This window comes from Rhinopithecus bieti, unplaced genomic scaffold (assembly GCF_001698545.2).
Source record: "Rhinopithecus bieti isolate Rb0 unplaced genomic scaffold, ASM169854v2 scaffold_17829, whole genome shotgun sequence".
Classification (NCBI taxonomy): domain Eukaryota; kingdom Metazoa; phylum Chordata; class Mammalia; order Primates; family Cercopithecidae; genus Rhinopithecus; species Rhinopithecus bieti.
This window is the reverse complement of record NW_016809238.1, coordinates 754,253-767,484: the sequence shown is the minus strand read 5'-3', so window position 1 is coordinate 767,484 and position 13,232 is coordinate 754,253. Positions and strand designations below refer to the sequence as shown.

At 40.7% G+C, this 13,232-nt stretch overlaps 1 protein-coding gene across 7 annotated transcripts in view; it reads left to right on the top strand.

Annotated features, from left to right (window-relative positions):
* TMEM117 (transmembrane protein 117) overlaps window positions 1–13,232 on the top strand; it is a 556,913-nt gene continuing 543,681 nt past the window's right edge. For 4 of the 7 annotated variants that reach the window (XM_017888972.1, XM_017888960.1, XM_017888964.1 and 1 more), the window contains exons 1-2: window positions 1–173; window positions 8,512–8,816. In XM_017888972.1, the coding sequence (XP_017744461.1) occupies window positions 8,752–8,816 (65 nt within the window). In that variant the 5' untranslated portion in view covers window positions 1–173; window positions 8,512–8,751. Of the gene's footprint in view, window positions 174–349; window positions 382–406; window positions 559–8,511; window positions 8,817–13,232 lie in introns of those variants that run through there. The other 3 variants (XM_017888963.1, XM_017888962.1, XM_017888961.1) reach the window with 3 other exon arrangements.

Genomic DNA, 13,232 nt, shown 5'->3' with positions numbered 1-13,232 from the left:
AGGCGGCGGCGGGTGTGGGCCGACCGGTATTTATAGCTTCGTGACAGCAGCGGCGGCAGCGACGCCGCCGGCCCGTCTCGCCGCGCTTCCGAGCGAGGCCGCCGGCGCGCCGAGGGCTGTGCTTGACCGCGACTCCCGTGTGTAGTCGCCCCGCGCTCCGCGCGACCCTTCGGGTGAGTACGTGGGCCCGGGCGTTGGGCGAGCCTCCCCCGCCGCTCGGTCCAGCCTCAGCGGAGCCCTCCCGGCCTTGCCGCTCGCAGCCCGGCTGCCTCCTCGTCCCTGCCCGCGAGTGCGGAAGCAGCCGCGGAACCCTGGCCCGGCCCCCAAATTCCCCGGCGCCTGTGCTCCTGCCTTCCTGGGGATGGCAGCCAAAGAGGCAGGGTGAAGTGTCAAGGAGCGGGGGGGACGCGCCAGCCCTCTAACTAAGGGCAGTGGAGACTCTTGGGCGAAAGGCTCTTGGTGGGAGCCCTCAAACTCCCGGCTCCAGGGTGCCGAGATACGGTGGGAGAGCAGACCTTGAACTTTCCTTGCTTCAGCGATTCCTAGCCTAGGAACTGAGTAAAAGCCCTATTTTTCTTAATTAAATTAACAGGTTGCAGTTCGTAGGTGTTGTTCTTGGGGAAAAAAACAAAGACTTGGGTGTTTGGGTGTTTGCTAACTTCATCGTGACTAAATAAAACTATGTTTTTATTCCTATTTTTGAAAATGCCACAGGCCCACAAGTGCTTTCTACCGTCTGTGAAACAATGAAGTGTGTGTGTGTGTGTGGGTGTGTGTGAGAGAGAGAGAGAGGGGAGTAAACATCACATGCTTATCAGGACCCAAAAAGGAAAAAAACATGAGGAAAAGTATGTTGAATATAAGGATATGTATTGCCCCCTAATTATAAATGATGTATGGTCTGAAATCCAAGGAAGGACTTCTAGGAAGCTACAGGGTTTTTGTTTTGGCTTCAGAAACGAGGTCTTCCAATTTATTGAATATAAAAGTAGTTGAATCCCTGTAAACCTCATTTTTTTGTTGTAAAGTATTGACATTTGACCATGGATATACTTTCTTTTATCCCCCCAGTCTTCGTGGTTTAAAAGTAATTATGGATTTTGACATTTTGTCTCAGGCATTTGTCCCTCCTATTCCACCCTCCCTCTCATCCCTGTGATGAGAAACTGGCTCTTGTCGGTTTTATCCATGCTGCTTTAAGCTGTCTTTAAAAAATACACTTTTTACATGAATTCTATTTAATTCATTAAATGTTTTTTTCTTTGGCATTGTGTTTGGAATATGGCCATGGCAATTTCTTCTCTTTCCTTTTCTGTCTTTCATGGAGTCCGGCTCTGTCGCCCAGGCTGGAGTGCAGTGCGGTGATCTCACCTCACTGCAACCTCGCCGTCCCTGGTCAAGGGGTTCTCCTGCCTCAGCCTCCTGAGTAGCTGGGATTACAGGCGTACGCCACCACGCCTGGCTAATATTTGTATTTTTAGTAGAGGTGGGGTTTCACCATGTTGGTCAGCCTGGTCTCGAACTCCTGACCTTGTGATCGGCCCACCTTGGCCTCCCCAAATGCGGTGATTACAGGTGTGAGCCACTGCGCCCCGCTGGCAATTCTTTATTACAAACAAATCACTGAAGAGGAGGTCTAAACATTTTTAAAGGATATAGTAGTGATTATTTTTTAACTTTATAATGTGCTAGGGCTCGTAAATATTTTGCCATTTCAATGGAAAGTTGTCTCTGTTCAGAGGACCAGTAGACCTATTTTGCTTTTGGAGTTGCTGTTTTAAAACTTGCATTGATTAAGCAATTTGTTTACCCAAGGACTGCAGGATAGGAACAAGGGAAGAAAAATCACTTAAAGGTTGAAACAATGTGAAGAGAAAGTCTAGGAAGTGATTTATAGATGTAAACCTCTAAATTGGCTAAGGTACCACAAATACTGTCCTGGAATCTATCAGAACCACTTATGGTGGTTTTATTGATTGACTTAAAAGGTTGCTGTTTATTTAAAAGCCCCGTGGTCTTTTGTATTAGACTAAAAGTAAGAAGTTCTAACTTTATTTCTGTTATTATTGCTATTTGTGTTTTTTTTTTTAAACCTGTATTAGGCACTTGCATTATGTAAAATGGTATATATAATCTTTTCTTGCCTTTTTATCTAACAATTGAAGATAATATACTAAGACCTGTCATTACCTCAGGACTGGTCTGTGTGCGTGTGTACATATGTGTGTGTGAGACCAGGTAGGTTGGAAAGTAAGTATAAGACTTTTCATACTCCTTGTGGGCTCTGCCTTTCCCCACCCCCACATCCCCATACCACCAGCAGACAAAAACAGAAATGATGTTGTGCCACCTGAGATTGCTTTTGAAAGTTTGTAGCTCTTTGAGGACGTTCCATATATTTGGTTTTTCACCTTTCTGCCATTTCTCCTTTTGCAGATTTGGATGTGTATTATCCAGACTGTACTCTCTCTGGAATGGAGTCTTCTAGTTTTTTTTTTTTTTCCCTCACCCAGGCTGGTCTGTTTTCTGTTATCCATACATCTGTTTATTCATTTATTCATCCATCAGCAAATATGTATTGAAGGCCTACTAGGTGCAAGTCATCACTTAGTACTTAACTCTTACTTTGTTCCCATTGAAATTTTATTCTGTATTTTATACTTCACACAATGGTAACTAAGAGTAATAACTTTGGGGTTATATAGAGGTAGTCGTACCTGTTTCTGTCAGCTGGTAGCTTTATGAACCTGGACAGATCATAACCCCTCTGAATTTCTGTTTCTTCGCTGGTAAATTCAAATGGCTGGTATCAGGAATAATTGAGAGAATACATGGAAAGTGCTTTCCAAGAGCCCAACCCCTAAAAGCACTAGAAAGTGTTAATTACAAGTTTGCTGTCTACATCTACTGCAACCCTCTTCATCTCAGGAAATGCATTTTCCATCTCAGGAAATGGTAGTTCCATTATGGATTTTGCCTAGATCACGTCTACATCCAATGTATTAGTAAATCTTAGTAGTTATCTTTGATGTGTCCAGAACCAGAGTTGTTTAAACTGCCTTAATTTCTCTCTGCTTGGTCCAAGTTGCTGCATCTCTTTGGCAACGGCTTCCTCAGTAGCTTCCCTGCTTCTGTTCCTTGCCCTCCTTTCTTATAAAATATTTTCAATCAGGAAACAGACAGGCCCTTCTGACATATAAGTCAGATTGTGTCCCTCCTCTGCTTCCTATCTCACTCAGGGTGAAAGCCCACATAGGAGGGCTTCAAGACCTGCTAATGATCAGATGCTACCTCCTGTACCTCATCTCTTTCATACTCCCCTGCACCTGCTCCCCATCCAGTCATACTGCCCTCCTTGAAGATCCTTAATTTGCTCTAAACCTGCACCCAACAATAGCCTTTCCAACTTTTGTTCCCTCTATCTGAATCACAATTTTCCCAGATAGCTGCTGACTTCTCTCCCTTCTTTCGTGCCTGTCTTCTGATGTCGCCTTATAATGAAGTCTTCAACTTCCCTCACACCTGACACTCCCTGTTAACTTTTCCTTGCTTTAATTTTCTCTGTGAACTTTCTTGAATACTGTGTTTAATTTTTATCTGTTTAATATCTGTTTCCCTCAAAGAAACTATCAGATGCAAGCAACAGGTCTTTGTCTGTTAGTTACCCTAGCACATAGGCCTGTGCCTGGCAAAAAATAGGCAAGTGGTAAATATTGAACAAATGAATGAATGAATGTTGTTATGGAGTTAACAAATCTGTATATCATCCCTTTTATATGCAAGATTGTCTCAGTCTTCCGCTCTGAAACCTTTGATAATTCTCTATTTTCAGTAAAATACAGACCAACACTTTTGGATAATCTTTGTTGGATTGGCTCCAAATTATCCTTAACTCTCACAGGATAATGCCAAGCACCCAGTGTTCCAGCCACACACAACTACTGATACATCTCTACATCAGTCCCAGGCAGTTTCTTCTGTGCCTTTGCACAAAATAGAAGTACTGTGAATTTTTTTTTTTATATCACTTGGCTTTATTATCAGAAACTTTCTAACTAATGTAAAGGGTAAGATTTTAGAATTTGTGTCCTTGTGTGTGGGAGGCATTGCATGGAGTGTTGAAGCCAGGTGGCTTGGGTTTAAATTGTGGCTCTGATATAAATTTTGTTATTTTTTTTACAAGGTACTGAACTCTAAGTCTCAGTTTCAATATTTGTGAAATGGGGAAAATAGTATTTTCTTCATTGGTTTGCTATGAAATTTAAGAGATGCTGGTAAAGCTCATCAGCATAGTGTCTGCTGTATAGTATGTGCTCAATAAATGTTAGCCTTAGAAATATTAATTTAACACCTCGTGCTGAAATGAGAGGGAGTTTAGTGGGGATGCATTAGTATTGTTACTGGCCAGGTCATCAATGTAGTCCTTGGTCTCCACTGCTCCTCTTCACTTTGCCTTAGCGGAAGTTGAATGGCAGATTGCTCCACCCACTTCTCATCTCACCTAAATAATGAGGGAGCTTCTCTTTGTGAGTGTACCACTCAGCTCATCCAATAGATACCTACTGATCACCCAGTATGAGCCCAGTATTGTGCTGTGCCCTGGCAGTAAATAGCCACTTCTCTGAGGAGCTTATGATCAAGTGAGGGAGACAAACACATACACAGATAATTTCACTATAATGAGCCAGGAGCTAAGATAAAAGCTCATTCTCATCTGTGGTTATAGAAATGAATTTAAAAATGGAAAGGTTTTGCAGACTATGTGCCCTGTATAACATAGTCCATTTGAACAGCCTCAAGCCTGCATTTAAATTAACAGTAGATACACCAAATGATCTTACTGATTGTAAAGATGTTTTATGTGCACTACAGAGGTAAAAACAGCTTTGGTTCTCTGGATAATGTTGGGGTACCTAAGGAACTAGAAAGTAGGGCTGAGATGACTAGGCAAACATTTGCAGCCTGTGTACGAAGTCATGAAGTGAGGATAAGCAGAGGTTTAATTCAAATTATTATGTAAGAGTTTGAAATTTGGGACCCTCTAGAAGATATCACTTCAACTTCAGAATTATGAGGCAAGAATAAATTTCAGCCAGCTTAAATGATCAATAATGGGGTCCTGTTTTGTTCTGCTAGTTGAAACTGTTAGTGGAAATACAGAATAAGCTGTAACCGTGATGGGAAATATCTTACTGGAAGAAACACTTCCAGCTTTGTGGTATATTAGAAAGATTAAGGGCTAGGTGTCGGTCTGGATTCAAACCCTGATGTTTCCACTTGCTATGTAAATTAAACAGGCAGCAACTGCTCTGAGCCTTTGTTTTCTTCCCTGTAATGTGGCAGTGATAATAGCATTCATGGCATTACTGCGGTAATTAAATAAAATCATGTACTAGTGCAGGATTATTGCTCAATGCTATAGTCCTCTTTCCCTAAATAATATAAATGCTGCAGAGAAACAGCTGTCTCTGAAATTTTTTGAATGTTCTAGTTTAACTTGAGCATGTGGACATCACATAGCCCACGAAGCAAGATTCTCAAGTTAAAAACGAGAAAATAAGTATGTGCTAGCCTCCAAAATGCATGTATTTTAAAAAAGAATCAAGATTGTATGTATTGGAGTTGATCTGGCCGTCTGCAGGAAATGGTGATAAGGCCCTGGAGTCAGCCTCAGAGGCTCAGATCACAGCTCTTCTGAGAGGTGACTTTGGACCAGTTATAAAGTCCATGTGAGCCTCAATTTCCTCTCTGTAAAATGAAGTGATAGGAATGACAATAATGCTATTTCAGTAGTATTTCTAATTCCTACTGCCGTAATTGTGTGTGTTCACGATGGGAGGGGAGGTGGTGGTAGAATTCTTCACTGGCAAAAGCAGTGACAGCAACCTGTAATAACAGCTTCTTAAATAATACTCCTTTCTAGTTCTGATGGGCATATGGGAACTATTTCTTTTTTATGACTCACTGGTGACCAGTGATGAATTTTTCTTGTAGTGGTGGTCTTTGGACACTTCCAAAAGTGTTGTGTGACATTGAGTTGAAAACCAACCTATTCTGGCATTCTTACACATTAAATATCATGAAAACGCATAAAAGTTCATTTTTGTTCTTCACTACTTGCTCTGCTGTCTTTGGTGTGAGAGTCACACGTTTAAGTTTCTGCTGCTATAGCAGGTGATGAGCCTCACATTGAAAATACAAAACAAAACAAGACTCTTGAGATAGTCACCATTCCTAGGCGATCCAAGCTACAGCCCCTGGGGATAGATTTCAGAGTGTTCACAGAGATAACAAGGGACTTAAAATTGCTTAGAAGGCTTATGAATCCAAGGCACAGTGACTGTTTGCTTGGCTGAATTCTGTTGCCAATCCTTTCCCTGTTTATATTGCTTTTGTAAAATAGTCATGACAAGTCCTCATTAACTAAGATTGTGGATTGAATTGGCATTCATCAGCCCAGAATATTGGATTGGGACTTGGGAGCATTGGAGACTATCTCAGATCTTCCATTGACTTACTTCAGGCTTGTGGCATGGTCTTTATGATTTCAGTCATGTATAAAGTGAGAGTATTTATCAATGGATACTCCCCCCACCAAGTGTTCAGAGTTTATAAAGGATTCTTTCTCTCACACACACACACATGCCCACACACACACAAATTTTTTTTATGCATTAGAAGTAGATATTACAGAGTTATTATATTTGTGTCTGGAGGAGAACATGTCTCCAGAAGACGTTCAAGGGATGGCATCCCTGGGACTGGGACCTAGGCCTGTTCTCTAGGCAAGGAAAGTGCAAGGAGTTGATCTGGCTGTCTGCAGAGAATAGTGATCAGCACCTGGGGTCGGCCTCAGAGGCTCAGATCAGAGCTCTCCTGCTAGGTGACTTTGGGCAAGTCAGAAAATCTGTGTCAGCCCCAATTTCCACCCTGTAAAATGAAGTGGCAGGAATGATCATAACAGTATTTCAGGGGGTTGTTATGACAAAAATGACACAATGATACATACAGACATCCAGCACAGAGCCTGGCATGTAAACTGCTGTAGACTTTGTAAAGGACCCTCTTCTCCCTCTTCCCTTTCTGAATTCTAAACAAATTGGGAGAGAAGAAAAATGAATTGGCAGATGGCTGTCAAATTTTTGTCTGTATTATTTTGATATCTAAGATTTAATCAGTGTTGTTGCTGAAAAACAGACACAGTTTAGTCTGAGAGCCAAATGGGCTCACGAACGCCAAACCCCAGAATTACATAGACATAATCATCCACTTATAAGCCCTGGTGGACCCAGACAGATCTCTTCATGTGGAAGTTACAGCTTGTGTTCTCTATGGGCAGGCTAGTTCCCAAATAGGGAAGAGGGAGGAGCTGAGCAAGACTTTGGAGGTGGGCTTGAACATTTTCATTTTAAGATAGCTATGTACTTCCAGTGCACATATTCAGGTTAGAACCCACTACTGTAGGCATATTACATATTTTGCAGTGCCCTGTGCCTTTGGATGTGCCGTAGCCACTGCCTAGAGTGGCTTGCCTTGTATCCGTCCCTTCTTCACTAGTAAAAAAAATTATGCTAATCCTCCAACCTTAAACGTGGGGATATCTTTTGTGAAATCTTCCTCTTCTCATTCAGCCAGTGCAAAGGATTGCCCAGTCCTTTCTGTGGGCTACTACTCTGCTGTAGACTTAGCTATTTCATAGAACTTACTCTCTATTGAAATTATCTGATAACTAGACTGTGAACATTTTAATAAAAGTTTATTCATGTATATACATTTGTCAGTGTTTAGAAGAAGATCTGAAAGTAATTACACCAAATTCTTAAGCAGTCGTAACTCTGAGGAGAGGGATTTGGACAGAGGAGAGAATATTGTTTAACTTTCGTTAATATATGCTCATTTTACCTCTATATTGTTTTGATTTTGTAATAATCAAAAACAGGAGGCCAAGTATGGTGGCTCACACCTGTAGTCCCAGCACTTTGGGAACTTTAGGTGGGCAGATCATTTGAGACCAGAAGTTCAAGACCAACATGGTGAAACCCTGTCTCTACAGAAAATACAAAAGTTAACCAGGTGTGGTGGCACATGCGTGTGGTCACAGCTACTGGAGAGGCTGAGGTGGGAGGATCACTTGAGCCCAGGAGATGGAGGCTGCAATGAGCTGTGGTTGTGCCACCTCTGCGTTTCCCCCTGGGAGGACCTCTACATGTCATCTTGGTCACCATCCCAATTTTGGACAGTGTTCTGCCCTCTCACATCCCCTTGTTTCTCCTTACTCTTCCATTGTTTTTCTTTCCCAAGTCTCCAAATGATCAGAGGTATGATTAGATGTTAGGGAAGGGGCAATATTTGCTTTCCTCATTCTCAGACTTGTCTTGGAGCCATAAGTAGGAACAGGTATAATCTTTTCCAAATACCTTTTTATGAAACTGTTATAAACCTGAACTGATAAAAAGAAGGAAGAGACTACTTGTTTTCCTGCTCTAACCCTATCTATCTTTTCTTACACAGGTAAAGTACGAACTGGGAGTTTTGAAGAATGGGTAAAGACTTTCGTTATTATTTCCAGCATCCCTGGTCTCGCATGATTGTGGCTTACTTGGTGATCTTCTTTAACTTCTTAATATTTGCGGAGGACCCAGTTTCTCATAGCCAAACAGAAGCCAATGTTATTGTTGTTGGAAACTGTTTTTCATTTGTTACAAATAAATACCCTAGAGGAGTTGGCTGGAGGATTTTGAAGGTGCTTCTATGGCTACTTGCCATTCTCACAGGACTAATAGCTGGCAAATTTCTGTTCCATCAGCGTTTGTTTGGTAAGTACCATGACCCATGAAATGTAATATTGCTCATTATTTAATTTATGTTTTCCAAGATACAACTTTACTGTTTCTAAATGCCAATGTAGGAGACATTTTAGTTTGTCCTCCTGCCTTAAAGTTGTTATGCGTGGTTGTAACTGGGTTCTTCAACTACTCTCGGTTAATGGTTTACTTTTCAACTACTCTCTGTTAATAGTTTACTTTTCCTACTGTCAAAGGAAAATTAGCATGAGGTAAAATTAGTACCAAACTTCATTTCAAAAAAATAGCATTCGGGGAGGTGTGGTGGCTCACGCTGGTAATCCCACCAATTTGGGTGGCCGAGGTGGGCGGATCACTTGAGGTCAGAAGTTCGAGATCAGCCTGGGCAACATGGTGAAACCTCATCTCTACTCTAAAAATACAAAAATTAGCCCGGTGTGGTGGCGCATGTTTGTAATCCAAGCTACTTGAGAGGCTGAGGTAGGAGGATCGCTTGAACGTGGGAGGCGGAGGTTGCAGTGAGCCAAGATTGCACCACTGTGCTACAGCCTGGGTGACAGAGCGAGACTCCGTCTCAAAAAAAAAAAAAAAAAAAAAAAAGCATTAGGAATAAAATGAATATATGCATATTCTTTTTTTTTTTAAACTTGTTTAAAAATTTTAAATTTTTTAAAATTATACTTTTAAGTTCTAGGGTACAGGTGCACAATGTGCAAATTTGTTATATAGGTATACATGTGCCATGTTGGTTTGCTGCACCCATTAACTCAACATTTACATTAGGTATTTCTCCTAATGCTGTCCATCCCCCTGCCCCCAACCCCATGACAGGCCCTGGGGTGTGATGTTCCCCGCCACATGTCCGACTGTTCTCATTGTTCAGTTCCCACCTATGAGTGAGAACATGCGGTGTTTGGTTTTCTGTCCTTGTGTTAGTTTGCTCAGAATGATCATTTCCAGCTGCATCCATGTCCCTGTGAAGGACATGAACTCATCCTTTTTTATGACTGCATAATATTCCATGGTGATATATACGTAATCTTTTTTAGAGAAGATATGAACAAGAAAATAGCTTTTCCCCCCGTAAATAGTACCTAAGTGTGGCAGAGAGTTTATAAATCATAAAGAAAATGACTCCATATCACACTACATTTTTGTTAAATATATTTTACACATATTGTTCATTCAGGGAGTTGGAACTGTAAACTTTTACTCTCTTTTTTTTTTTTTGAACATTGGCTTTAGGATGTTTATTTTTGAACCTATGCAACTAAAGAATAGTATATTAGTAAGGAATCTCTTGATAAAGAATAGTATATTAGTAAGGAATCTCTTGACAGAAGAAGAGACTAAATTGTTTAAGTTAAAAAGGTAACTTACTATAAGGATGTTAGGATATTTCAGAGACCAAAGATAGAATGAAGTGACAGGGACATTGGGACATTGGGATAAATGAAACCAAGGGCTTGAAATTTGTTAGGATGCTATTTGTCTCACTTTCTGTGTATTATCTGCTTTATTCTCCTTTTACACTGAAGGTGAATTTTTATTACCTAGAGAGACTGGGTTGACTTTCCTGGTCTCAAGTTTAAACTCTCAGTGAAGAGAGTGAAGTTGTCTCAGGGTGTGGTTCCCACCTCTGAACTAACCGATTTTTGCCTAGAGGTAGGTGATATTTATTCAATAAATGTTCATCGCTTATAACATGCCAGACACAATTCTAGACAGTGAATCAAGCCGGTAAGGTCTTTGCCCTCATAAAAACTTAGTTCCTACAGGAGAGAGAAAGACTAAACAAATAAATGTATACTCTGTATGCAGTGGGGGAAAAGAAAGTAGTTTTGAATGCTGTACTTGGGTCAATTAGGAAGAGAATTTAATGATAGAGCTTTGGACTTAGCAGTGATAAGATAAATAGGTGACTTACTGAAGGTATTTTTGGTCTAGAGGTTGGATTAGAAACCATGGCAATGTTTTAAGGAATAAATAAATATCCATACACACACATACACATAGTATTATATATATTTTTTCTCCATTTATTCCTTAAACTATTGCCATCTGTTTCTATTATATAAATATATAAAATGCACATATTTTATATTTATTGTCTGTGTGCTTATATATATAAAATGCACACATATGTATAGATGCACATAGTTTCTAGACATTTGGTGAGAAACTAGAAGAAAGAAATGGAGAAGTGCTAAAAATGGAAGAAGGGCCAAGGGAACATTTTGTTGGTGGTGGGGCAGATAGTTTTATTTGGGGGATAAGATTAATTGACCTGTTTATATTTGTGGGAGAAGGAGCTAAAGTGGAGGTAAAAAGATATAGAAGAAAGACAGCATCTCTGAAGGTTTCTGTGGTCTCAGACTTAAGACACAGGTAGAAATGGTGGCTTGGAGAGGAAAAGAGGAGAGACCCTGGTTTCTCAAATATAGACATGAGTGAGATAAAGATTGGTACTCCATTAGGTATGTTTGAGGTGGAGGAACAGGAAGGTGAATATTCTTCTGTCTATTAAACCTGATAACCTGATATCTCTTTAATCTGATAACCTCTGTTTTACTATGAAAAAGAAGATCTGACGATAAAGATGGAGGGGCTTGATGATGCAGGCGGTTTAAGGAAGTGGTTAAGGTTTGGAACAGTGGGCTTAGGGAGTTGGGAAGTGTACTGACTCAGAACAAATGAAAGGGTTGCTGATTATCATGAGGGTTGTTAGCCACTATAAATTTGAATGATACCAGTCTGGATTGTTGAGCAGTGTTCTTTTTGAGAGTTCAGTCATCCAGAAGAGAATTTGAGCGTGATTCATCTGGGTGGAGACTGATCAGGCTTGCTGTATTGGAAACAAAGGATGAAAAATAAATGGAGAGTTACAGGAAAAGCATTATTCATTTGACTGATAGGGGATTGTGGGTGGACGTGGAAAACAGGTGAGGGAGATGATGGTCTGGTACTGGGGGAACCCGCCCCCAATATTTTAAAGTAGGTTCTTTCTGTTTTCCGTAAGTGTTGGCCTGCTGAGAAATAAAGAGAGACAGTATGAAAAGAGGAATTTTACAGTTGGGTGTGACATCACATATTGGTAGGACTGTGATGCCCACCTGAGTCTCAGACCAGCAAGTTTTTATTAAGGATTTCAAAAGGGGAGGGGGTGTAAGAACAGAGAGTAGGTACAAAGATCACATGCTTCAAAGAATGAAAAGCAGAACCACTGATAAGGGCCTAACAAAGATCACATGGCAAAGGGCAAAAGCAGAACCACTGATAAAGGTCCAACAAAGGTCACAGGGCAAAGGGCAAAAACGGAACCACTGATAAGGGTCTATGTTCAGCAGTGCATTGTCTTGATAAACATCTTAACAGAAAACAGGGTTCGAGAGCAGAGAACCGTTCTGACCACAAATTTACCAGGGTTGAGTTTTCCCAACCCTAGTAAGCCTGAGGGTTCTGCCGGAAACCAGGGCTTATCTCAGTCCTTATTTCAACTGCACAAGACAGACATTCCCAGAGCGGCCATCTATAGACCTCCCCCCGGGAATGCATTATTTTCCCAGGGTATTAATATTAATATTCCTTGCTAGGAAAAGAATTTAGTGATATGTTTCCTACTTGCACATCCATTTATAGGCTCTCTGTAAGAAGAAAAATATAGCTCTTTTTGCCCGACCCCGCAGGCAGTCAGACCTTATGCTTGTCTTCCCTTGTTCCATAAAAATCACTACTATTCTGTTCTTTTTCAAGGTGCACTGATTTCATATTGTTCAAATACACATGTTTTACAATCAATTTATACAGTTAACACAATTATCACAGTGGTCCTGAGGTGACGCACATCCTTAGCTTACGAAGATAACAGGATTAAGAGATTAAAGTAAATACAGACATAAGAAATTATAAAAGTATTATTTGAGAACTGGTAAATGTCTATATTAAGATGAAATCTTCACAATTTATGTTCCTCTGCCATGGCTCCAGCCAGTCCCTCCGTTTGGGGTCCCTGACTTGCCATAACATTTCTCCCTTTCTTTTTACGTAAATGTGCCATGGCGATGAAGACTTGTTCATTCTCTCGGTTTTGATGCAAGATTCTTTGACTGGTCCAGCACACTAAAAACAAGTTGATTAAACAGAAAAACATGATTCCAAAATTTACTACAGTGGAACCCCAAAAGACTGAATCCAAGTCATCGGGTTTAGTCCAGAAAGACTTTCTGCCATCTGATCTAATGCCTCAGCTCCAGGCACAACGGATAAATGAGCTTGAGAGGCTTCAAAACGTTGTTTCTTTAATTTAGTTATGTCCAATGATAAATTATCTTCCCTACCCAGAAGATGTCCTTTGACCATTTCCCATGAATGATCAGTCTCATTGTAGGAATACAGGGCAATGCAGAAATCAGAAGTGTTGCAATCGCA